This window comes from Natrix helvetica, assembly GCF_964273705.1.
Source record: "Natrix helvetica genome assembly, chromosome: 1".
Lineage (NCBI taxonomy): Eukaryota > Metazoa > Chordata > Lepidosauria > Squamata > Natricidae > Natrix > Natrix helvetica.
In genome coordinates this window covers 100,962,459-100,989,341 of record NC_138548.1, presented here as the reverse complement: position 1 = coordinate 100,989,341, position 26,883 = coordinate 100,962,459, and the positions used below count along the sequence as shown (strand labels likewise).

The following is a 26,883-nucleotide window of genomic DNA, read 5'->3' as shown; positions in this document are numbered from 1 at the left end:
GAGCAGCAGAATTCCTTACCATGGGCAATCAAGCAAAGATTTACTGATTGGAACAAAATAATCTTTTTTTTTCATAGAAGTTACCAATAGGCCTTACTCACTTAACAATACTTACAGTCAAGCAGAAAAATGGTTTAATATATTCATTATTTAAGGTAATTGACTATGCATGTTTCTGGTTTCACAAGTTCACCTTTTCTACATATTTTCTGAGTTATTAAATGAGCTGTGGTGGTACAGTGATTAGAATCCAATATTATAGGCTGACTCTTCCTACTGCCAGTAGTTTAATTCTGACCAGCTCAAGGTTGACTCAGCCTTCCATCCTTCTGAGGTCAATAAAATGAGGACCCAGATTGTTGGGACAATATGCTAATTCTGTTAGCTACAGTTTAGAGAAGGCCGTAAAGCACTATTAAGCGATACATAAGTTCAAGTGCTATTGCTAAATGTGCTAGCCTAAGAAAGAGGCAACAGCAATTCTCCTACCAACGTCAGTGTTGGGTTTGCATAGCTAAGGTAGAATGAAAACAAATCATCAAAATCATGCTGCTATACTGTAGTAGAACTATGAAAGTACATCTGGAATGGATCATTAAATAATAATGGCTTGACATTTTGCTATAAGCATGTGCTGGGGTCATAATTTGGTTATTCTGAAACAAAGATGAGTATAGACGTCTTGACTTGCATATATTTCACGATTGTGTCCTTTAACCACACCAACATGCATTTAGTCTTGTTCATATCTTTCCCAAAGTGTGGCATATCATTTTAATATACGAGTGTTTAATGTGCCAGTATTTTGTTCTCAATTAGATGTGACAAGAAGTCAGAATAGTTTGAAGGCTTTCGGTTAGAATTAAGCCTATTAGTTGAAGAGTATTGGCCATTAGAGGAATGCCCTTGATGAAAACATCTTAGAATATAAAGGACTTAATCTGTCATTCCCAGTTTATTCAGATAACAATTCTTTCCTAGTGAACACAACAGTGGTGGGTTTCAAAATTTTTTAGAACCTTTTCTGTAGGTGTGGCCTGCTTTGTGGGTGTGGCTTGCCAGCCATGTGACCAGGTGGAGTGGCTTGCCGGCCATGTGACCAGATGGGAGTGGCTTGCCAGCCATATGACCGGGTGGGAGTGGCTTGGCAGTCATGTGACTGGGTGGGCGTGGCCAACTTGTAAAATGTAGTGAAACTCACTTAACAACGCTCTTGCTTAGCAACCAAAATATTGGTTCAGAAACTCTGGCATTTGAAGCACGCAAGTCTTAAAGCTGTCAAGTTACAAGACCGTTGCACCCCTAACCCTTTAGAAAAAAAACCCAGGGGTGTTCAAACTTGACAGCTTTAAGACTTGTGGACTTCAACTCCCAGAATTCCTCCTCTCGCTCGTCATCTTGATGTGCGGACGGCGGGGGAAGGGAGCTGGAACCGGTTCTAAACGGCACTTTAGATTTGTGGAACCTCTTCTATAGAAGACGTTAGAACTGGCAGGAACCCACCCCTGGAACACAAGTACTATAATTCAACAATATTTGGAAACCTAAACTTGGGAAATGCTGAATCAGGATTACCATTCTATTTCCCCACAAGGAAGATGGAGTTTCCCCCAGTTTTGTAAATAGAGAGAAGGGCTATTTTCCTACTTTTGCTGGAAACTATTGTTGAAAGTTGGAGAATGGGTGGGAGATGCAAATAAACAGATGAAATCGAGGTAGAAGAAGAGAGAAAAGATAATGTGATTCTTTCTCTGAAAAGGAAAAGGAGAAGCAAATAAACTTAGCACATTGTCTGAACTGAATTCGAAGTGTTGAATATATTTACCTCAGAGTAAGAGTCCGTAAAATTAGAATCAGACCTACTAAATCAGACTTACTACAGATTACACATACAAAAGTTTTTTGTTTTGCAATCTAACCTCCAGCAACTTGTTTCCTTGTGTAAAGCAGAAATCACTCTGTGTTACAAACTTTTCCCCTCAGTTCTTACCAGTTATCTGGAGAAAACTGGGCTAAATAACTACTCCCAACACCATTATATATTTATCAGAATATATACTGTGGTCCAGTCTATGGACTTGTTACAGAGTATATCTGTCTATCAATCAGTCATTTATCCATCTATCCATTTATTATTTGGGGATTGGGGGGACTTCAGAATTGGTTTTAGAGTAGATTGGTAGTTTTAGATGATAAAGAAGTAAAAGTAGACAGTACACAGGATTTTTGTATGTATTTTTAACCTTTAATCTTCCTCTGGAGAGAAGATTGTCTTAAATTCAGAACTGTCTTCTTTTGGGATTAATAGAGCATGTAATCATCCTTGGCCACTAAATAAGTGGTATTGTCTGCTTCAAATATTTCTATTCTTCCAAATTTGGACTGAATGTATCAGTTTGTGTTCCCTCTTTCTCTTCTATACTGCTGCACAAAGACATAAAGTTAAGCAGAATGAAGCACAAGAAGAAGAGTCAGAAATATGAATAAAATATTTTAAGTAAAAAAATAATGACAATTCTTACATGTTGAAATATAATTAATAAAATACAAAATATTCCAAATAATGTGGGCAAGATCATTGTGTGCCAAAAGATAGAAAGGTAATGAAATCTCTAAAGTGGACAATTGTAAAATTAACTAAACCTGCAGAAATGAAGAAACTGATCGGTCTGGTCAACGGGGGGGGGGGGGGGGAGGGGGGAGGGGAGGGGAGAGATAAAGGCTTTTTAAAAAAAAAATCTGGAAATCCTATCTAGAGATTTTGTTCAAAGAAGAAAAGACTGAATTGATGGTTTCTGGATTTGGGGATTAAAAAGGCCCAAAGAGAATGGGGAAAAGAATAATTATCCAATAGAAGGGTGGCAAGCATAACTATGTTTTTCTTTCTCTTTTCTTTTTCTTTTTCTTATTTTATTTGGATACTTAATAATTTTACCTTGAAAAAATTTATATATGTGTTGGATTAAATGTAGGAAAAATGTTAAAAAATGACTGACAGCCAGTAAAGCTGACATTTACTAATTTTCTTCCAAATGTTTTGCTTACATCCATCCGCCCATCAATCTATCATCAATGGCTGGAAGTTTGCATATGTTAAATCATAATATGATTTTTCTTCAAAGTTTCTATATGATATGGGAATTTTTTCATAAAATGTGGAAATTACACGATGGTTTCTCACCATATACAGGCTAGCTCCAATGATTTCTATCAGGGTTTTACTCTCACTGTGGAAGAAGGTATTTCTTTCCATCCTGCTTAGTGTCTTTCCTTGGAGTTGAATTGTTTTAAAACAGCCATACTGGAGGAGGGGGGAATATCATTTCAAAAGCAGGTTTGAAGTGAAAATAATAGCAGTCTGTTTGTATAGTACCTCCCTAAACAATAGTAGTGGAATAGCTGTTATTCATGGTGGCCATATGCTATATACAGAAGCTAGGAGGGGGCATAAGTGACAAAAACAGCATCATGTCATCACAATGCAAATGTTCTGCCTTTTTTGTATGTGATTCATAATATTGCACACATATCCAGGAGGGATGAAGCTTGCATTGCAGGGAATTGCTGCTGCTTTCCTCATTTTGACAAAAGCCTTTGATTCTGTGGAGATTTCTGGCTACACATTTGAATAGTAAATTGGAAATTAGTAGGAGAGACTATTATCTTTCAGTCCTATCTGCTGTTTCCTATACAGGTAGCCCTCAATTATTAACCGTTAATTTAGTGATCATTCGAAATTGTGACTGTGCTGAATGAGTGGTACACACGCTCTTGAAGTTCCATCCATCGGATCTCCCTCACAGTCATGTGATTGCGTCTGGGCACTCGGCAACTGGCTCCTCCATGATGGTTGCAACATCCTGCAATCACGTGCTCACCATCTGCAACATTCCCTGGCAGAGTCTTTGGGGAAACCAGAAGGAAAGTTGCAAGTTACTCCTCCTGCTTTTTCCCCCAAGGTGCCCTCCTTGATATTGCAGGGATCTAGTAGTGATCTTTGTAGTGCATGCTCGCACAGTAGCACCCCCTTCCCTAGCCTTGATACACTTACATTGCAGTACAACACACCCAGGTGCTGCCCAGTATTTAAATATTCCAGCTGTTTCCCCTTTGCCTTTGCTTATGGAAAGACAGCAGGAAGTTGCAAGTGAGGTCTTCGGTTAGTGATCCACAATTTTTACTTAAAGTTGATGGTAATGAGGACTGCCAGGGTTGCTGTCACTAAGCAAAATGGTAATGTGATTTCGTGCTTGACCATATCATTGAGCGACAGAAATTTTAGTCCCAATTACTGTGGTTATGTAAGAACTACCTTTACAATATGATATATGGTAGTCCATCATGTCTCTGGTCTCTGACCCAGAAAATGTTTTCTTAACAATTTTCAGGCAACACTTACAAACATGTTGAAAACAAAAATCCGCATTATATATATGCAACTTTTCATCTTTACGTCAGTGCATACAGTGAAACCCTGCATATATTTCATTGCTGCTGAATTCCTTGTCTGAAAGGTTGTCCTGCAGACATTGCTGGTACAGTATTTAACAAATAACTCTTTTCATGGTTAGTGGGGCTTGAGAATGTGGTCTTATTGGATGCTGACAATGAATGTTCTCGTAGCCAGAAGGGGCGGTCTGTACATCGCCTGTTGAAATTCTACTACTTAGAAGGGGTCATGCCAGGCTTTTTATGGTTATGGTTCTGACCTTGATTTGCTCAGTGGGATGTTTATTTTATTTATTTAAAACACGTATATAGCTGCCCATCTTGAATTGAACCTTGGGCGCCTCTAGTTTTGATGCTTGTGATGTTTATGATCTGATTTGCTGCATGGTTAAGCTGATTCTGTGAAAAGAAGCCATCTCTAAAGAGAAGCTCCAAATCAAACCACTGGCTGCCTTCTATGTGGGGAAGGAAAGAGGAGGAAGACAACATATATATGTCTTGGCCCTTTATCTATTTCTCTCTTTAAAAAGGTGTAACATTTAAGACGAAGCATTGAGGAGAGAATAGAAGTGTTCTTGTGTGAGGATGTCCTTGGAAGTATCTTGGCAACAAGCTTTGGTCACAACATGAAGAGCATTAAGGGTGTTTTTGCAGTCTATTACAGCAGGCGAATGTTGCCTCATTTCAGAATATTTTTATAGTGCTTCAATAAACAAGAGGAATAAATCTATTCACAGCATCTCATCTAATTACAGTACAATAAAATGGACAACTGTTGCCTCCTCATTAAAATAAAACAGCAGAGATTATAAACAATTTATCAAGTTGCAAATTATGGAAATAATACCGTTCTCCATAGTGAGGAGAGGAGTATCCAGGATGGGTTGACTTTGTCCTCTCATTGATTGGGCTGAGTCAGATAAGCTCTTTGGGCTACGCCCTGGTCACCAGGTACCATCCAGTTATCGACTCAGCCCCTCAACGGGAGGCTGTGATCATCCCAAGCTCCTGGAAAATTTTAAAGAAAGGATTGAACTCACTGTTAACTTGATTGCATTTGCTGCCTCCCTGCCTGAGTGAGTAACTGGCTCTTGGCTGATTCCCTGGCCGAGAAGAGAAAGAGAGAGCACGTGCAACAAGACCTTCAGGGCAACGCGCAGCCCAGATCATAAAGAGAGACTTAAGGCACTAATCTAGACTGCTGGCGAGGGGACGCTCCCCTGGAAGCCCTGGGAAGGCAGTCATGTCGGAGAGGGTCAGCCAGCACCGGAGCGTTCTGCCTCTCCCCCCCAGGGTGGTGAACAACAGCGTTTTTAAACGCAGCGGAGAGCCCGTGACTGCCTGAGAGTGCCGGAAAGAGATAGCGGCCTGCAGGAGCTCGCAAAGCTCGGAAGAGAGTGTGGGAAGTGAGAGAGAGAGCTCTCCAGCGACAGCAGAAGCCGCGCAGCAGCCCCAAAGGCACAAGCTGCTTCCATGTGTTCCCAGGGAGAGGAACTTTTTGAATTTGGAGCAGGTGGCCATTTTGGAACCACGTGATCCAAGATGGCGGCGCCCGCAAGACTCAAGCCTCCAGCCCAGCTGCCAGCAGCCCCACCGGAGGAGCAGAGGAGCAGCTAACTAGGTCAGAGACTGCTACAATGGCTGCTAAAGGAGGAGGAGGCAAGGCAAAGGCAAAGAAAAGCACGTCTCCTCCAAGGGGGCCAAAGAGGAAGGCTGCAGCTCCAAGCCCCCAAAGCCTGGCTCCAAATACGAAAGGCAAAGGCACCAAGCCTTGGAGTGCATTTGCCACAAGGCCAGCAGCAAGAGGGCTACCCCTGGCCAGGAACCTGGGGAAGGATTTCCATGGATTCTTTCTCCTGGCAGGACTGCAGATGGGGACCCCCCCCCACAAGTGAGGACTCCCTTTGATACTTCGGGCATCTGGGGGGCTGCACAAGGATGGCAATCACCTCCATGCCCCACAGCAGCAGGACCCTCACCACAGCCCTTCCTATCCACACCTGCTGGCACAGGGGCTGGAATACCACCCACATCAGGGATGCCCAACTTCCAGGACATGATGATGCGGGCCTTCCAGCAGTGCATGGCAATAGCCTTTCAGCAGCCACAGATGCAGACCCATGCAGCCCTGTCCCTGGGGTCTCGGAAGGGCTAGAGACTCAGGAGGAAGATTTTCCAGAATCACCTGCCTCCTCCCAGGGGGACAGCGATTTGGATTCCAAAGAGGGCAAAATCAGAGAGGATAGACTCTGAGGACAAAGGCATGCCTCCTCCCAAACCTACCTTCTCCGGATTGTTCCAGCCCTCTTTGTACAAATCCCTTCTGTTCAAGGCCAAGACATCTGCCAAGCTTGGCAACAGGCCAACAGAAGCCCCGTACAACCCCAGGGGTTTTCAGCGGAAAAACATTTTTGAGGAGCAGGCCATCGAGGCAGACATGGTGCCCACACCCAAGTCTTTCCTAGACATGATCAAGCGACAATGGGCCTCTCCCATGGCAGGCCCCATGCCCACTTCCACAGACAAGACCTTCTTCAACGTGGACAGGGACATGGCCCAGGTGCTTTCACAACCCACCATCGACCCGCCTGTCACGGGTGACACCATCGACCTGCCTGACCCGCCTGCTTGGAAGCCGTTCGGGTCTGGATGGGGGACAACAGACTCAGGCTCAACCCCTCCAAGACAGAGTGGCTGTGGCTACCGGCGCCTCGGTTCAACCAGTGGACTCCATTGCTGGCCATAGGGAGCGAGCAACTGCCCCCTGTGGAGCGGGAGCGCAATTTGGGCGTCCTCCTAAATGCCCGGCTGTCGATGGATGACCATGTGGCAGCCGTGGCGAGGGGGGCGTTCCACCAGGTTCGCCTGGTGCACCAATTGCGCCCCCTATTGGACCGGGACGCCCTACACACAGTCACTCATGCGCTGGTGACGTCCCGTCTGGACTACTGCAACGCGCTCTACATGGGGCTCCCCTTGAGATGCACCCGAAGACTACAGCTAGTTCAGAATGCGGCCGCCCGGACTATCATGGGGAGTACCAGGTACTCCCACATAACACCTCACCTGCGCGAGCTGCACTGGCTGCCTGTGGTTTTTCGGGTGCGTTTCAAGGTGTTGACCACCATCTTCAAAGCGCTCCATGGCACAGGACCTAGCTACCTGCGGGATCGCATCCTACCTCATACATCCCTGCGACCAATTCGCTCCCACAGGGAGGGACTCCTCCGGGTGCCGTCCACTAAGCAATGCCAAAGGTCATACAGAAAATCCTGCGGGAGGGGACGGAGGTGGTGGTGATTGCCCCACACTGGCCCTGGAGGCCTTGGTTTGTTGATCTCCAATCTCTCTCGGTGGACAGGCCCTGGAGGATCCCTCAGGAAAGAATCTCCCTCAGCCAGGGATTGCTGGAGCACCTGGACCCTCAGTGGCTTCAGTTGACCACTTGGCGCTTGAGCGGAGCATCCTGAGGGAAGGCCACTTCTCTCTCAGGGTGATACAGACTATTCAGGCGGCTTGCAGACCTTCCATGGAGCACATTTACAGTGCTACATGGCGTGCCTTTTCAACATGGTGCAGCTTCAGGGGCCACGATCCGGTTCGAGCCACAATCCCTCAGGTTCTGGATTTCCTTCAGGCGAGCCTGGACAGAGGATTAGCTCCCAACACGATTAGGAGACAGATCTCGGCCATCTCATCGGTACTTCTGTGCGGTAGGTCTCAGACCTTCACTCTCCACCCCTTGGTCAGGCGATTCCTCAAGGGGGCATCCAATCTTAAGCCACCCACAGTACATAGGTACCCTTCCTGGGACTTGCATAAGGTGTTGGATGCTCTGACAGGCCCTCCTTTCGAACTGTTTCTCTTAAGTTTTTGACTCTTAAAGTGGCCTTTCTGGTGGCCATCACCTCAGCCAGGCGGATATCTGAACTACAGGCACTGTCGGCCAGGGAGGATCTCTGCGTGTTCCACCAGGACAGGGTGGTACTAAGGTTGGACCCCCTTCTTCATCCCTAAGGTGTGCTCCTGCTTCCATCGCTCGCAGGAATTGATATTGCCGAATTTCTGCCCGGACCCCTCTCACCCGTTAGAGAGGAAGTGGCACATCCTAGACGTAAGGTAAGGAAGGCTCTGAGGATTTACCTCAGAAGAACCCTGCTGAACAGGAAGTCTGAAGCCCTGTTTGTCTCTTTCCAGCCAGGATCTCTGGGGAACAAGGTGACATCCACCACCATAGGCAGGTGGTTACGAACCTGTATTGTTACCGCCTACCAAGCACAGGGTCTGCAAATACCGAGCTCTATTACAGCGCATTCCACACAAAGCACAGCCACCTCAATGGCCTGGGCCACCCAGGCCTCATTGACTGAGATCTGTAGGGCAGCTACGTGGTCTTCTCCCTCATCATTCGTGAGGAACTACAAACTGGATTCCTTTGCCGAGGCTTCATTTGGGCATAGGGTGTTGCAGGCTGTGCAAAGGGCGGAGGTGATGCCTCACCAGGCATAACGTTTGTGCGAGCTGTTAACATGGGTAACCCTCCCTAGGGACGTGTAAGCTTTGGTACGTTCCATCTTGGATACTCTTCCCCTCACTATGGAGAAAGGGTGTTCGTACTTACCTGATACAACTCTTCTCATAGTGGGGGAGGAGCATCCAGCCCCTCCCTGATATGGTTATGTAACATGAGCGTTATGTTTGATGGTTGAGCTGTTCTGTTGAATAAATAAATAAAGGTTTAAACTAAGATAAAGTCTGGAGTGGATGACACAACGAGTTGTATAAAGTTCTTCACTGATAACTGGGTGGTACCTGGTGACGAGGGCGTGGCCCAAAGAGTTTATCTGACTCAGTCCAATCAATGAGAGGACAAGGTCAACCCATCCTGGATACTCCTCCCCCACTATGAGAAGAGGCATATCAGGTAAGTACCAACACCCTTTTTAAGGTTACCTGAAACTGCATTTGGAAAAATATATAATTTTTCACTTTAAGTGACAATAAAATAGTTAAATGTTGGTATAGATTTTTCCTGTAATGATGACTAGGAATTCTGGGAGTTGTAGGAAAAAAGATTCAAATCTCTGATCATCTATAGCAGGAGTTTCCAACCTTGGCAACTTTAAGCCTGGAGGACTTCAACTCCCAGAATTCCCTAGCCAAGTGGCTGGGGAATTCTGGGAGTTGAAGTTCACCAGGCTTAAATTTGCCAAGGTTGGAGACCCCTGATCTATAGTGTGGCCTTGGCCAAAGCTCAATGTACTCAAATGTATGTCATAGATCGCTTTAGTACAATGGTGGAAAGAAGGAACCTTGGAACTGTGAGAATGTGCTGTGGGAGAATTTACATGAGATCTTGGAATTGTGGCTAAGATTCATGATATATACTTGAGGTTTGTAGGGAATTTGTAAAGAGAAAATGGGATAATGTGAGTTGATGTTTGAGTTAAATCTGCTGAATAATAATAAGTGACAGCCATCGTTGAATAAGCTCTGGAGGCTAGACATTTCTTACACAGTGGGGATGAAGGAGAGTAATTTTCATTGTTGCAATCTTCTTTAACTTCATTCCTTAATAATGACACTGCTGGGTTTGCAGTCACTAAGCAACATGTCATATTTTACGACCACATTACTTAACGAAAGAAATTCTGGTCCCAATTACGGACGTTAAAGAAGGATTACCTATACTCTCAAATAGAGTTCCTTCTTTAACGTCCATAATTGAGACCAGAATTTATTTTGCTAAGTAATGTGGTCGTAAAATATGATATCAAGTGATCACATTGCTTAGTGACTGCAATCCCAACAGTCCTGGTTGGTCTCATTAACTGAATCCCACTCCAACATTAGGCAATGACCCATCCCAATGCAAACCATTTCTGGCTTGATTCCCTCCCAGCCTCAAGTTTCAGTAGGAACTGCCTCCTCTTCAACTCCTTCCTCCTCAATAGGAATTGCCTACTTTAACTCTTCAACCTGCCTACCTCCTCCCCATCTCTTTCCCTTTGACTGCCCTGCACTCTGTTTGCTCTGCCACATGGCTGGCCGTGTGCTCCACTCCAGTGGTGGGTTCCTATCAGTTCAGACTGGTTCAGCCGAACCGGTAGTGGTTTGGTGGCTTGGGTCACTGGAACTGGCAGTGACCAGGCCTGCCACGCCCCCGATCCGTCGGCGCCTTTCAGTTCTGTGCACACACAGAACAATTTTAATTGCACTGTGCACACATGCGTATCAAGCGTGCACACACAAAGCATGCACACGAGTGTCAGTAGTGTCAGCCGGAACTCACCCCTGCTCCATTCCCTGCCCCCCTACACTCCAGTGATTCTGCCAATCCTGCTGCCCCTAGCTATCCTTTGCTTCTTCCTCCCACTGCTAACCTTCTTCCCATGAGGCCTTGTCCTGATTGCATGGAGCCTTCTTGCTAGGCTTGAAGCAGCAGGGCCAGCGGCGTGCGGTGTAGCAGGACCAGCAAAGATGGCAGAGCGCAAGGGGGGAGGGGGGCAAAAGGGCAGAGATGGGAAGAAGAGTTAAGCAGCTGGGGAGAATCGAAGTACCTCTGGTCTTATGTGTGGGCAGATTGCCAAGAACATGACTTTTGATCACAACCATGGGGATGCTGCAATTGCTGTAACTTTGGAGACCGCACATAACTACCATTCATTCAGTGCTGTCATAATTTTGAACCAGTACTGAATGAGGGTTCATACTGAGCAACTTAATAGGGCATTATGTTTTAGGGTCCTACAGGAGAAAAGGAAATAGAAATAAATTGTTCTTTCTGTTCAGTATTTGAAAATAATTGATTAAAAGAACTTCTGCATTAGGCTTAGTTAAGCAGATTAGGGCCCTTTTTTTCTTGCCTGGAACAAAAAAAAATGGATTCAATTCAATATCTATAAATTACTTTATTGGTGTATCAAATAAACAAGTGGTAAAGCTTAAGTAAGAATGTCAGGCTTAGAGGCTCAATTTGTATTTCTTGGCAGTAATCATACTTATTTTAAAATCCAATATGATAAAATCTAATGAAGGGTTAGAATTAACTGTGTTTAAATGTAGTATGAGTAGTGGAAAATAGTGTTGGCAGCAAGGCTAGATCATATTTTAATGGAATGTTCTTTAGATTTTGTATCAGTATGTAATTATGGAATGCAGTTAGTTAGCATTGCAGGTTTGTTTGCAATATTCATACGAAGTTATTGAGCTGCCAGGGTGTATGCCTCTAAAATATGCATTATGCAAGGCACGGAATGCTAATCTCTTTAAAACTAGTGCCCAAGGTTACCTCTAAAAATAATTCATGTAAGTGTTTATGACATTCAGAAGACCTCCCAGGTAGTAATGGGAAACATTTAATTTGGAAATTTTAGTAATCCTGCTTTTATCTTTTAAAAACCGTTCTCAACAAAACTGGAGGAGGAAAAGCAGGGATTTCCTAGCAAAGATTTTACTATATCTTCTGTTTATTGTTTATTTTTGTTGTGGGCCACCTGGAGTCACATTGTTTCATCTGGGTGGCCTTATAAATCCATTAAATATACAAGTTTATAAATATCCCATATTTGTACAGATCTAAGATAACAAAAATAAATTAATCTGACATTACAATTTTGTTTTACATTAAAATGAATTGCAGGCAACTTTTCATATAGCTTGTATGTATATCAAATATATTGATTGATTATGTAGCATCAAGATACACTATGCATATCAAATACACTAAACACACTAGAATATGAGAAAAAGAGAAGTGCTTGAAAGCATCCTTTAGGAAAAAGGCATAGATCTGTTGCTTCTCAGTAAGAGAAGTAACTTGATTTCATTGAGGGCTGCATCACGGTTGTGTTTGACCTCAGGAAGGTGGGGGGCATGGCCAGGGGGGAATGGCCAACTCAACGTCACTCATATTGAGCTCCATTTTCATTGGCAGAGGGTTGCAGAAGGCCGTCGCAGCTGAAAATGGAGCTCGGGAGCTCTTTTTCTGCTGGCAGAGGCACTGCGGGCTGGCCCTTCACTGTTTCCAGAGTGGCCCTGCGGCTCAGATCTAAGCCAGGATTCGGCCCACAAGCCTTTGAGTTTGACACCTCTGGTCTAAACATGTATCTGATTGTTTGAATATATGCATCTACTTTGCGAAACACTTGGTTATCTTGGATTATTTTCTTCTGTCGATGGTCAGGAAGGAGGAGATTCCTTTTGCAATCTTCACAGAAGAACAGTCTTTTCCTTGGTGCAGATTAAGTGTAGGAAGCAATAGAGAAGAAAAGTTGTTTGCATGAATGGAAGACCTCAGCTCTGCCTATTGCACCTTTAACTCCATGCAGTGAGTTATGTCGTGTAACTCCAATACGAGCAGAAAGATCCTGAAAATACCAACCTAAATTTGATAAAGGTTCTCCTATGCCCGGGCTCTCCTCTGTAATGCAAAACAAAATCTCCTTCATGAACAGGTTTTGTAAACATGATAGTTCTATTTCTTTTCTTTCTTTTTCTGGATGTGGAAAGTGCCCAACTAGAGATCAGTAGTGAGTTAAAAGATTTTATTGGCATAGTTTCAAGTCAGCAAAAGCAACCAATATGTCAGCAACTCTAATTTTACACGGATCTGTGAAACTCCTATACAATGAGAGTCTTAACTGAGGCTCCTTTTAACTGGACCAAAGGTCTTTTATGTACTTTTGACCATATGGATTGCTTTAATTTATGGAGAGAAATTCTAGTTTGTTTGTTTGTTTGTTTGTTTGTTTGTTTAAAGGTCAAAGACTGTAGCCAGTGATTTGGCGGTAGTAAATTGACAGCATGATATTTGTTTTCTTAGCACAGAGGCACCTTGAAAGTGTTGACGAGCAAGACTGGAGGAAATGAAAGGACAGTTAAGGTAACTGGGTTGCTTTGCCGTTGGCAACGGTAGAACAGCACATCTTTGCAAAGTGATTTTAGGATTAAAGGGATCAAGCTTACAGGTAAGCAAAGCCACAAACTTAACCGCTGCTATGTAATCATATTTTCTTTCACAAAAAAAGAGAATCCTAAATGTCCCAATTTATTGTATTGCCCCACTTTTTCTCTGCTTATTTAGAATTTTAAAAGTTTTTTTTTTTCCCCTGTTTGGCTTTCTCTTACAAATCATGTGTTGTTGTTTTGTCTTTTTTTATTTCTTAATTAGAGACATTAAATAATTACTCAGTGCTTTCCAAGAGCTTTAGGCAGACTTCTTAGTAATATGAGCATGTTATGCTATTTCAAGTGTGGTAAATTCATAAGGAGCTGAAATCCTGAAGTGTTTCATATCAAAATCCTGTTACTCTAGCTTCAGTGTATCAACTGATACTTTTTTTAACCTAATTATTTATTTGTATTTCAGTCAGATTTGACTCTTGGCAACTCCATAGATAAAATCCACACCCTTTTTGTCGGCAATATTTTTCTTAAATCTTTCTTTTCTAGGATTCTTCCTAGGGTTAGAGAAAGGGACTGGTTCAAGGTCATCCAGCTGGCTTCCATGACTAAATCAGAATTAGAACACACAACCATCTGGTTTCTAGTCTGGCACCTTTAGCCTTGACACCATCCTGGATCGCATAATACTGTATTATGATAGGAATAACATTAATAAAGAATCTTGTGACAGCTAAAATATTGCATAGAAAGAATAGCACAAGTCTTATCAAGTTCACCTAATTTTTGTTTTCATTTTACAAAGTACATCAGTGTTCAGCATTTGTCCCAAGGGCATGAGAATTTGATTTTGACTTAAATGATATATGTGCTTCCCAAGGTCAGTTTTGAAATATGAATGGCCCCTGGCTCAGCCAACTATCTATTGGCATTACACTGTTAAAAAAAAGAGATCTATCACTAGCAGATATAATCAATGTCAATAGTTACAGCCTTTGGGACATAAATAGTCTCTTGTTTGTGAGCTCCCAAAAAGTATATAGGAGAGAATGATATAGCTGGGACTTTTTCTTAACTGTTCCTTCTAGCACAGAGCTTCTTCATTTTTCCCTTTGTTACCCCAAACTGTTTATCAGAAAGTCCTTTCTATCCAATGTAGGTCAAACACTTTAAATCAATTTAAATATCCCTGTTGTGATTGAGTAGTGTTTTTGTGTGCCATTACCTAAAGAAAAAACACTTTTACCCCATTTTGGGTAATTTATCCAGGCTTGGGAAGTTTTGTTGTAGCAGGTTACTTTCCTGTTTGATGCAGAGGAATGCTAAGGAATGAAATAATAAATCAGCTGAGCATTAGGGTACAAAAGACTATGTAACTATACAAACAATTGACTTTTTAATATAATCCTTCAGTGTTTTTTCCCTCTTAATAATGCCAGGCAATCCAATGGCTGACCAAAGGATGGACATTTCCTCTACGATCAGTGATTTTATGTCACCTGGTCCCACTGATTTGATCTCTAGTTCTCTTAACTCTTCAGGAATGGATTGTAACAGGAAAAGGAAAGGAAGTTCTACCGATTACCAGTAAGTGTTTCCAACCCATATCACACTTCAACTGTGCCTTGGCTTGCTACTACACTTCGGTTTTTGGGATTTGCACCTTGCTTTCAGCAAAAACATTTAAATCTTCTTCAAGCTGTATAAAGTGCTAGGATAATCCAAAATATACAAAGTAAATATGTGGTCATGTATAAGTAGTTTGCTTTGCAGACCTCGTATAAGAAGTCCCAATCTCAAATGTCTGTATTAAAGAACAAAACATATGAAGAATATTACTCATCAGAATATATATATTCTGAGAATATAGTTAGTCAGAAAGTGACCAGCCCAAGGTCATCAAGCTGGCTTTGTGCCTAAAGTGGGATTAGAACTCTTGGGGTTTCTAGCTTGATACCTCAACTACTGTATCAAACATATATGTTGAAGATTGTTAAAAGTAAATTCAAAGTATCTTTACTATTGCAGCTGTACTATTTTCACAGTTGGAACAAATGTAGCAAAAATGAAGTATTTTCACAATGCAATGACTACTAATGCATATGAATCTAGCTAGGATTTCTTAATAAATGTCTTCAGAGTGCAGTTTCTCAGCTAACAGTGGAAATTAAAATAAATGGACAGTATAAAGATAGACATTTTTTTTACTAATAGTACAATGTACAATTTATCTCTTTTCAGGCTCGATGGGTTTTCTTTTGAGTAAGTATAAACCTTGGGTGATGATGAGGGAATCTTGTTATAGAATTGACTTTTTCAAAGTGTCTCAAATAAGAACAATGTGAAATAGATTCAGTAGCACTAAATTATACAATCCTGATTTTAAAAGCAAATAGGTGGGAGCATACACAACGAATAGGAAAAGTTTCCATTTAAGCAACTTGCAGTTAAATTGTTAGCTTTGGACTCCTAATAGTTTCTAAATCCTTACCTAGTTTAGAAAATGTTGGACCTGCAACTTGGGGAATCACACACATCCCTGTAAGTTTTAATGTAACCTTCAGTGTTTGATTCACAGTTGTTCTATCAATATCTAGGAAATCTCTAGGAAATGAGTTTTTCTCTTTTTCTTATGTTCTGAATAGCTTTCTAAAAGATTTAGGTTAAACAAAAGAGGTTAATAAATTACTGTGGATAGATGCTGTTGAGAGCAGAACATTTATCCATGTATTTAATTTCTGTTCTAGACTTCCTTTCATCCATTTGACCCCCATTCTGTTTTCCACAGTCATCCCAAAGCCAAATTGTTTTTAAAAAACTAGTATTGTTGCTTTATTTTGCCACCTGCCACCTCCCCCCCCAACCCCAGTTTTCTAATATTTGGGCATACCGAAGATATGCAGACTTTTCCAGACTGAGGACCATATTTAGTCTTTAAAGCCATATTCCAAATCATACTTTGAAGTGTGGTAGAGCAGGGGTGTCAAACTGGCAGTCTGTGTAGGCCACGCCCACCCCAGTTCCTCAAATGAGGAATGCATCACAAAATGTCACATGATAGCAACGTCACTTTGCGAATTTGACACGTCGTAGAGGGAATATAATTTAATAAATAAGGTATTTCAAAAAAAACAGGTTTATACCATTTTTATGTTGTTGGAATCTTGGGGGTTGGTGAGCAGTATTGAATTGAAAAGAATAAACAATTGAGCATTTCAAAACAATTTTTATATTTCAGTAATATATTAAAATGACTATTATAATAAATGATAAAATATAAATCAACACCCATCAACACCCCAATCGATTATTAAAAAGCCATATAGCTAGGCACTACATAAATACTACACATAGAATAGCCCATAGCATACATTTCTGATGTGAGAGAAGTTCCCTGAGAATGAGCTCCAGCACGAGTCCAAAAGCTTGGAAGACTAAATCTTCCAACCCATATTGGATCCTGAAAAACTAGAAATGATTAGTGGCAGTTTAATTCATAGGGTTATATGACTAAGACTTCGCACGCAGTTGTTATTTGTGCTTCTTAAAATCCCAGTATATTGACAAGAGAGAAAGAAACGTCTATAAAAGCTGTTATTCAAACAAACAAACAAAATCATATTATATATTTCCCCTGGGACTAGAAAATTTAATAGCTAAATTTATAGGGATTATGAAAATTGTTTTCTTCTAGCAATATACAATATGCACCCCACATGAATTTCATACTCTAGTAATAATATAAAATCACACTAGGCATGCCAAAGCTACAGATATGAGGGGAAAGTTCCACTTCTTAGTCTTCACTTCTTATTGAAGAAATAGGGAGAGGAAAACCTACCCAAATTTTTCTCATTTTCTTTCTGTGTTTTCTCATGTTTAGCCATACCTTTGATATAAAGGCTTACTCAGTTTTGGACTGTCCCTGTTTTATCATTTGGATTAACATTGTTACTTTGGATTTTTTTTAAAGATGAACTATCAATGGAAAACTTAATTGTTGAAACACAGTTTTACAAATTAGAGAGCAGAAAGAACTACACTACACATATAGTACTTACAGTACTTATTCTTAACTGAATGAGTACTATATATTGGTGTATGCATCAATTCTGTTTTGCTGAATGCATCTACTGCTTCAAATAGTAATGGAGCGTATACCTGATTGTTATATTTTTTGAGGGGAAATATAAACCCCCTTACTTTGATTCATGTATACCAATCCAACACTGATGATTGTCGATGTCAGCAGAAGCAAGAAGTATTGCCTTGCTGCAAAACAAAAAGATATCACCCAGATAGAGCTAAAACTATAGATAACCCTGTAATCAGTGCTAATATTTATTTGATCTTATTGATCTCTTCTGCTAAACATGGTTTTCCCTTCTTTTAATTAATAAAAAGAATGCATCAGAGTATTAAACGGTATGGGTAGGTTAAGCTATTTTGGGAATAAAAGGCTATACGTGGCATCTCAACTGTTTATTTCCCAGTGCAATTTATATATTCACTGTATCATAACATTTTATTCCAATGATATGAATGTTAAAAAGTTACAAATTTTACTTCATTTAGTGCCATGTTCATTTTTCTTTTGTTTTGATTTTATAGCGAAGGCATGGATACAGATAAGGATGATCAACATGGAAGGTATTTATTTGTTCACCATTGACAAATTGATTGGATTTTTGGAAAACCCCTATTTTCTTTAAAAAAAGCTTTTCCAAAAGTATAATGTTTTGATTATTCTGAAGCAAGAGATAAAAGGATGGTTTTGCTCCACGTGGACTATAGTTAGGATCTCTGGGAATCTAGGAATGTTCAAGGGACCAGAAATTGATTAATATTACTGCAGTGTCAGATCCTAATAGAATACCCAATGAGAAAGAAGTGATAATGTTGGTGAGAGAATACTGGAGAATAATGAGAGAATACAAAGCCTCACTTGAATACGTGGCAGTAGATGCAATGTCACTGACGTTATTTCAGTTTCAGAAGGAATCACCAATAATGTTGGTGATCCTTCTGAAACTGAAATAACGTCAGTGACATTGCATCTACTGCCACGTATTCAAGTGAGGCTTTGGGTGTCACTTTTTTTTTGATGCCTTCTTTCTCCTGCTGCATTATAAATAGAGAGCTGCTATCAAATCTAACTTCTGTCCCTTTGCTTCCACTAGGTTGGAATATACAGACCAACAGGGCAGAATAAAAAATGCAAGGTAAGGTAATAACAATCTTTATAGTTACCGGTTGCGATAAATGCAGATCTTTTAGATGTATTCCTAAATGGAGTTGCATGCTTTTTTTTTAAATTGCAACATTTTTACATTCATCAGTACTAATTTATATTTTTAGACAATATGAGACTATATTACTCTATTAAGGGGAAACCCACCCACCCCTGCTCTATTTGCATTTACTTATTGGACACAACAGTCTTCAGTCATCAGATCTTAAATTAGCTTGCATTGGCAATCTATTTTGCAACTAGCCCCCTGAATTGTGTCTAATCATTAGATGGCAGTTTTAAAAGAATTTTTTAAATCTGAAATGAAAATTAAATTAACCATGAAAAATAAGTCACAGTTGAAAAATGTGATTTATACAAATAATGGTGGCTACAATTTGCTATTAATGTTCCTCTTGAAGTATATAATATCTGCTCCCGATTAGTTGAGAATGCTGTGGGAAACCAGAGTTATCCAAGGCTTATTTTTCACTATGTAATTTGTTTCAGACTTGATGAAACTTTTGAGCCCAATGTTATTTATTTATTTACTTACTTACTTACTTACTTACTTACTTACTTACTTACTTACTTACTTACTTACTTATGTGTATTAGCTTCTCAACTCCAATGGGCAGCTAATAAATTAAATATTTATGTATAAAAGACTGCAACTATTCATAATCATGTCCTGCAAATGCTGTAGATAAGAATTGAATTATAACAGCGGGGGTACTGAAAATGTCATGATTTTTATTTCATGATTGCTTAGAGAGGCTCACAGTCAGATTGAAAAACGGCGGCGTGACAAGATGAACAGCTTTATTGATGAATTGGCTTCTTTAGTGCCAACATGCAACGCTATGTCCAGAAAGCTAGACAAACTTACTGTTCTGAGAATGGCGGTTCAGCACATGAAGACTTTACGAGGTAAATTTGAAATAAATGTTTAAATAGAATGATTCCATATATGGATTTTAGGTACTGAGAAATTTGTGAGTGCTTTTGTGTAATCAAAGCACTTTGGATAATATTTACAACAAGGAGGGTCAGCATTAGTCTTCCCTCTTGTAAAAATCTTCTGGGAGAATGGTGGTATGCCTAAAGATAGCAAAAGAGTGTGTGACTGAGAAAATATTCTTAGCTGCTGTTTTTCCCCGTTTCAGATTAGCTAGTAATAATTTTCTATTGCTGAAAGGTACAAAATAAATATGACAGTTGATTATGGTATTATTGTATACGTGGTTTCAAACTAAACATATTAAAACATAACTTGGTGTTTTCTGAAAAAACATCACATTTATTTTAGAATTTCAAGCAGAGGATACTGAAAATAGTTAAGGTACTGAAAATAGCTGCATGCACAGGAGTTTAACACATGTTCCACATAATATGATAGATTGTTTACTTAAAATATTTTTCCTTTGTCTTAAGGTGCTACAAATCCATACACTGAAGCAAACTACAAACCCACTTTTCTCTCAGATGATGAATTAAAGCATCTAATTCTTAGGGTATGTATAAGCTTCAGCTACATGAATTTGTATAAGGGGTGATGAAAGAGAAGGTTTTCTTTTACCAGACACACTGACTGCAGTTTCTTTTAAAAGTAACAGGTGGATGCTCTAAGCCAGGGGTATCAAACTGGATTTACTCGAGGGCCAGATCAGCATTGTCGTTCTCCGCTGGTGTGGGGGGTAGGGGTGGCAGGAGAGATGGGACGGACACCTCCTGCAGCACTCTGCTGGCCAAAACAGGGTGCAGGAGGCCACATGCGCCCCCCTCGGCCCTGTTTTTGGCCGGAACAGCCTCCTGTAGCACTTTATTGGCCAAAAAGAGGCGCCTCCCTCGTGCTTTGTTTTCGCTCTCCATAGCCTCCTGTAGCACTCTGCCGGCTGAAAAGAGGCTGTTTTGTGGTCTGCCCGGCCTCCAGAAGCACTCTGCTGGACAAAGACAGGCTGTGCCGGTGCCTTGGGAGGCTTCCACATAGCCTGTTTTTGGCTGGCAGAGTGCTGCAGGAGGCTAAAAATGGACTGTGCAGGGGCTGCATATGGCCCGTTTTAGCTGGCAGAAGCCCCGCAGGCCGGTCCTTTGGTACTTCCAAACCTTGGTCCCCTTTTTGTTGGTTGTCTTGTCAGGGCAAATTATTTAGAATTGGTTTTCGAATTGCTCGCTGGGGCGAGCAAAGCAATCCTATTTGAAGTGCTGTGTCAGTTAAATTTAACAGATTCTGAATTAATTGATACTTTTTAATCCCTGCTATGCTGTACACATCTTCAAATGATTTGAAACAAGTGCTTTAGAACAGATGATAATACAGCACCTCTTCTCTACTCATTAACAAGGAATCTTAATACTTTGATGAGTAGTAGAATAGATGCTGCACTTGCCCCAGTTCCAAAACACCGCTTTGAAACCTTTTTCAACGTGTGCATCAATGTTCTATTTCCAAGTTATATTATTGGCTACTAATTTAAAGTCCCACATTACTGTAAAATCTTCAGTGCTCTTGTTATAGCATGTCAGTGTAAATATAGTTTTTTTTTTTTAACATCATAAACAAAAGGTGCACAGCAGCCATCCTCAAAGATTAAGGCAGCCAAACACACAGAGGTCATATTGGATCCTTGAATTGGCCTAACACTAATAATACATTGATTGCATTTTATAGATAGTCCTTTACTTATGACCGGTCATTTAGCGACTGTTCAAAGTTACGATAGATTTCTCCAGAGCTACTAACAAACTGGATTCGAAGTTCTTTTTATTTTATAAAGATTTTTTTAAATTTTTGAATACAACACAAACAGACAAAACACACACAAAAAAACAAAAAACACATAAACATCTTCCATTACAAATTGTAGAAAGTGTGTCGATTGGTTACAAAATCTTGCATGCATCCTTTCCACATTCATCACACAATTCATATCAAATCATATATTTTAAATCAAGTAAATTTATATATATTACTATCATCATACCTCAACCTTCATTTGACTATAATTGTTTTTATGTCCTTTTATATAAAATATTCCAGATTTAAAGCAAAACCATATAATGGCATTCCATTAACTCTTCCCAATATCATCCAGTAACATTACATCTTTATAACATTTTCTAAATTAAAAAATGGTTATATTTAATAACAGATTCAAAATTCTGATGGCCATGCTCCCACCCGACAGCCATATGATCATATTTTGGGCACTTGGCAGTTAGCCTGCATTTATAGATGTTTGCAGCATCTTGTAGTCATGTGACCATGAGTTACAATGTTTTTTACTGGAAACTGGCATTTACCTCCAATTTTCAGCAAAAAACCAGCCATTGTGGACAATAGATTTGCATAATGACCATAGTGATTCATTCAACAACTGCAGCAAAAAAAGGCCATAAAATCAGGCTGTCATCATGGTGATTCACTTAATGGCCAGCATAACTTGCAACCCTAATTCCAAGATTAATTTACAGTCCTAAATTGAGAATTACCTGTATTTTTGTTTTCATATGACCAGTATTGCTGTCTTTTCTTTCTAAAGTGGTAAGCACCTTTCACTCTGTAATGGAAGCTTGGTCAGATCTTCCTAATAAGATATCCTTGAGATGATCTGTTGAACTATCATATTCTTTAGCCAGTCAGCTCAATGACTTTGCTGAATGTTATTGTATTAAAATACAACAAATATGGAAAGGGTTAGGTTGGAAAAAATTCAGTAAATCCCTCAGCAGGTCCAAAGAGTACAGACTTTAGGTTTACTTGAAGCCACAGTTGCATTGTTGTGCTTTTGTTCTGTGATTATGGTATATCAGGGGTGTCCAAACTTGGGAACTTTAAGACTTGTGGACTTTGTCACGATGTTAAAAAGTTTGCTAGGCCTGAACTGCCTGAATTGACACTCAAGAGTTAAACTAAGAAAGCTTTATTGCGCAGGTCATAAAACAAAAAAGGGTTCTTATCTGAAAGTGATTTATTGCGCACGCGTTACACATTCCAAAAATTCCTCTCTTCTTTGTTCGGCAGCCAACTTTGGCTAACGTAGTTTTCATTATCAAAATGTAACCAATTAGTTATTTTCTGTTTTATTTTATTATTAAAGTTTGTTTATTAATTAGAATACTTTTAAAGACTTATTTTTCTCAATATCTCAAAAGATATGCAGAAGGGAATCAGCCACGGTTCATCGATCTCTAACAGGGTGTTTTTTTTCCCCTGACAACTTGGTAGCAGAGGTTTGGTTGACACCTTGGTAGCAGAGTTTTGGCTTTTGATGATACCAGCTGAGATGACTACAATTTATGGCTGTATTTTCCCTTCATGCTATCTAAAGATAACCGACTAAGCCTAATTAGCAATGTCGAAGAAGAGAAAGAAAAAGAAAGATGGGGCGAGCACAGATGGATCAGCTTCCTCTGACAAAGAGGCTCCCTCGGACACAGAGAAGCAAGATCAAAACGTGCTTCAGGAACAACAAATTCCTTCAGGTGCCGAGCCAAATATGGGAGAAGGAGCTACAGGACGCGACATCCACGAAACGAGGTCAGTGGTTCCTCCTTCTAAAATATCTCCAGGAGATTATGAATTTTTGGGGGCCAAGCCAAAACTTCCCACTCTGCCAGAGCCACTCCATTCCCAGACCCTCGCAGATTATCAAACGATTGATGAATGGCAACTGCCGGCACAGAAAATATCCTCCCACGCAGAAAGCAGATTTTATAACATCTCCCCAGATGATGAGCAAGAAATGCAAAGCTATCTAGATCAAATAGAACTGTTTGAAAAATATGCTAGGGAGGCGAGAGTGTGTTTTGAAGAGATAAGGCGAAGTAGAAGAAGCTCCCCCACTCCCAAAATGTCTGAGGACGCCATCTTGTCTTCTTCAAAACAACAGCCTAAGACACACCCCACAGAGTTCATTGGTCAATTAGAACAAAGAGACATGTACACGTCACCGAGGTCACGTGGTCCCTTTGAGCCCATTGAACTTCAGCATACGTATAGAAAGGAGAGGCAGCCAAAAAGTGAAGCTGCACTGCCATCTGCTGGCGGAGAAAAATTATTACAGCAAAAGATTAAGCAATTGGACCAGATTTTCAGAGATATGTCTATGAGTCCTTTAGAAGCCAAAACTTTGTCTCCAAAGGTTAAGTCTTCAACACCTCCTGGCGGTGTGGAATTCTCCCTAGATGGAATAAGGCAAAGCCAAAGGAGAATTCGAGGAAGCCAATTTGATGTTGCCACGCAAAGGCCAATGATGCAACCCCAGCATCCCCTGGTTCAACAACCAGATTTGCAACCAGAGCAACAAATTGTTCCTCAGCAGGTATTCACAGTCACCCCCTTGACTGGTGAGTCCAAATTAAAGGAGTCAGGAGAGAATTATAAAGCCTGGGTCAGTGAAATTGCGCTCTTGCTTCGAAGAGAAGGCACATATTCCATGGTTTTTGATCCTCCCCGTCAACCCTGGACACCTGCAATAAGAAACCTTGAAAACAGAGCTATCACGACTTTACTCATGTCAATGGAAATTGAGATCCAAGGTATCTTTCCACCTGATGCAACTGCCCAAGAAATTTGGGCTATTTTGGAAGATTGCTACAGGCCCGTTTCAATTGAATCCTCATGTTTGCTCATGTCTGAGTTCCATGGTTCGAAGTTGAAACCTGGTGAACGAATTGGTGGACATTTGACCAAACTGAAAAGAATGAGAAGTGAATTGAGACAAAATGGCCATGTAATCGATGATATCCAAATGATTAGCATCATCATTAACTCATTGAATTATGAATGGAAAGATGCTGTTGCAAAGATTAACTACGTGCCTATTGCTCAACGCACAGTTAACCACGTTTGCAGACTTTTAGTGGAAGACGAAGCTATCAGGTTAGCTACCCCACATCTGCAACGGCCTCCAGCACCGAAGGCTCCAGCCAGACGTCCCTTCCGAGGAAGAGGCTACGCTCCAAGGATGCCAAAATGCTACACCTGCAACCGTGTGGGACATGACACCCGGGATTGTCCCCAACGAGTTCCAGCTCCCGCCACGTACCAGCCCAGAGGAACAGATTCCAGAGGCAGAGGTAGAGGCGGAAGACAAGGTCGTCGTGGTCCAAGGCGTGATCCACAAGCTCCACTTGCAACACTGGCCATAACCAACGTTCCACAACCTGATCCAAAGTTCGACAGACGTCTTTTGTGGACTTTAGATAGTGGAGCAGCTGTGCACGTTACCCACAGAAGGGAACTTTTCACAGAGATGGGCGAACCAGAGCCCGAGTATCGAGAACTGTATTCCTTCACCAACCACACTTGCAAGGTTATGGGAAAAGGAACTGTTTACATTGAAGAGCTCGATACACACATCCCTGATGTTTATTACATACCTTCAGCAACCAGTAATTTGCTTAGTCAAAGTCACTTGTCTAGAGAGTTAAAGTTCCAGGTTCACCACCTCGAAAAAGCAAGTTACTTAGTTAAAGATGGTGATATTGTTGCTGAAACCATGCTGATTGGTGGTGTTTATTACTTAAAGCCAAAGCCTAAAGGGCAAGCACAGGCAAGTATGCAAACTCCAAAAAGGCACAACGCAAACCCAGAGAGAGTTGTCCCAGAGAGAGAAAGCGTTACTGTGCCAAAGGCTCCTAAAGCCAACAAACAAAGAAAACAGAAACAGATTGCTCAAAGCAAGCCTGAGGGTCCTCATGAAACTGTTAATGTTGAGAATTCACTAACTGGTAAACCTTTGCATTCCAGGTGTATTCACAAGTGGCACAGAAGATTGGGGCATGCCAGTTTCCGTGTTCTTAGAAAGATGCCGGAGTTCGCAAAAGGTTTGGATCTAAAGGGGTGTAAGGTGTTTTTGGATTGTGCGGTTTGCAAAAAGGCTAAATCCAAGGCGGCTGCAATTCCCAAACACGCTACACGCCGGTCAACACGCATTTTTGATTTGGTACACACTGACATAGTGGGTCCTTTCCCACCAACACTTGGTGGCAGAAAGTATTTTTTAACAATTGTAGATAATCATTCTAGATATGGATTTGTATATCCTATGAGAGAGAAATCTGAGACCTTTCAGATCTTTAAAGACTTTGCAGCATTTGTTTCTACACAATACCAAGTTCGCATCGCCAGAATCCAGAGTGACCGTGGTGCAGAATTCATGTCTCAGCGTTTCCAGGACTGGATGCGTAAGAATGGAATTCTTCATCAGACATCTGCTCCATATACACCGGCTCATAACGGAGTCGTAGAAAGAAGACAAGGGGTTCTACAAACCATGATGCGTTGTCTTCTAGAAGATGCCAATCTCAGTAACGCATACTGGGGTGAAGCAATCAAATATGCAAATTACATTGTCAACCGTACTTGGAGCAGTGTAATCAATCAAACTCCTTTCTACATGCTGTATGGCTACAAGCCTGATCTCAAGAACCTCCACATTTTTGGTTCATATGCTATGGTGAACACTCCCTTAAGTCAAAGAAGAAAGGGAGGTGCAGTAGCAAAGAGACTGAGATTTATGGGTATTGATGATAATTCAAAATGGTACAAATTCATTGATACTAAACATGTGATTGTCATTTCACAATCTGCTAATTTTGAGGAAGACATTGACTGGTCCAGGATTCATTCCAATGATCCTGAAGTTTATTTTCCTAGAGATGGTGTTCCAGATGCCACGCAGCCTGATGACAATTCGCAGGCAGATATTCCTTCTACCAGTTCTTCACAACCTGATGTTCCGTCTTCTCAAGCCGCGGATGCTGATGCTAGCGACGAACGTGAGGACGAGGATGATGATGATGAAGAAGAAGAAGACTGGTCTGTTGTTCCTAGACGCTCCAAGAGGGCCACAAAAGGAATCCCTCCACAACGTTATTCATGGCAACTGACAAAATCACCAGTACCTTTGATTTGCAACGTTACTCTTCCTCCAGAGACATTCACACAAATCAAACAGCTTCCTGATTCAGAACAAGACAAGTGGTATGATGCAATGCAGGATGAAATGGACAGTTTAAAGAAACTTAATGTATTCACACCTGCAAAAACCTCCAGCAAACAAGAAAGTCATTGGCACCCGATGGGTCTACAGAATCAAGAAGAAACCGAATGGTGAGTCTTTATACAAAGCCAGACTGGTAGCTCAGGGTTTCGCTCAACGTTATCCTGAGGACTACACAAACACTTACTCACCAACAGTCAGAACTGAAAGTGTAAAAATTGCCTTAACCACTGCAACTATTCTTGGTTTAGAAGTTTTCCAATTTGATGTGGACACAGCTTATCTACATGC

At 41.0% G+C, this 26,883-nt stretch overlaps 1 protein-coding gene across 6 annotated transcripts in view; it reads left to right on the top strand.

Annotated features, from left to right (window-relative positions):
• BMAL1 (basic helix-loop-helix ARNT like 1) overlaps positions 1 to 26,883 on the top strand; it is an 82,083-nt gene that overhangs the window by 25,757 nt on the left and 29,443 nt on the right. For 5 of the 6 annotated variants that reach the window (XM_081934156.1, XM_081934157.1, XM_081934159.1 and 2 more), the window contains exons 2-8: positions 13,274 to 13,418; positions 14,793 to 14,940; positions 15,595 to 15,615; positions 17,965 to 18,003; positions 18,534 to 18,575; positions 19,356 to 19,513; positions 20,018 to 20,097. In XM_081934156.1, the coding sequence (XP_081790282.1) occupies positions 14,801 to 14,940; positions 15,595 to 15,615; positions 17,965 to 18,003; positions 18,534 to 18,575; positions 19,356 to 19,513; positions 20,018 to 20,097 (480 nt within the window). In that variant the 5' untranslated portion in view covers positions 13,274 to 13,418; positions 14,793 to 14,800. The remainder of the gene's footprint in view (positions 1 to 13,273; positions 13,419 to 14,792; positions 14,941 to 15,594; positions 15,616 to 17,964; positions 18,004 to 18,533; positions 18,576 to 19,355; positions 19,514 to 20,017; positions 20,098 to 26,883) is intronic. The other variant, XM_081934155.1, reaches the window with a different exon arrangement.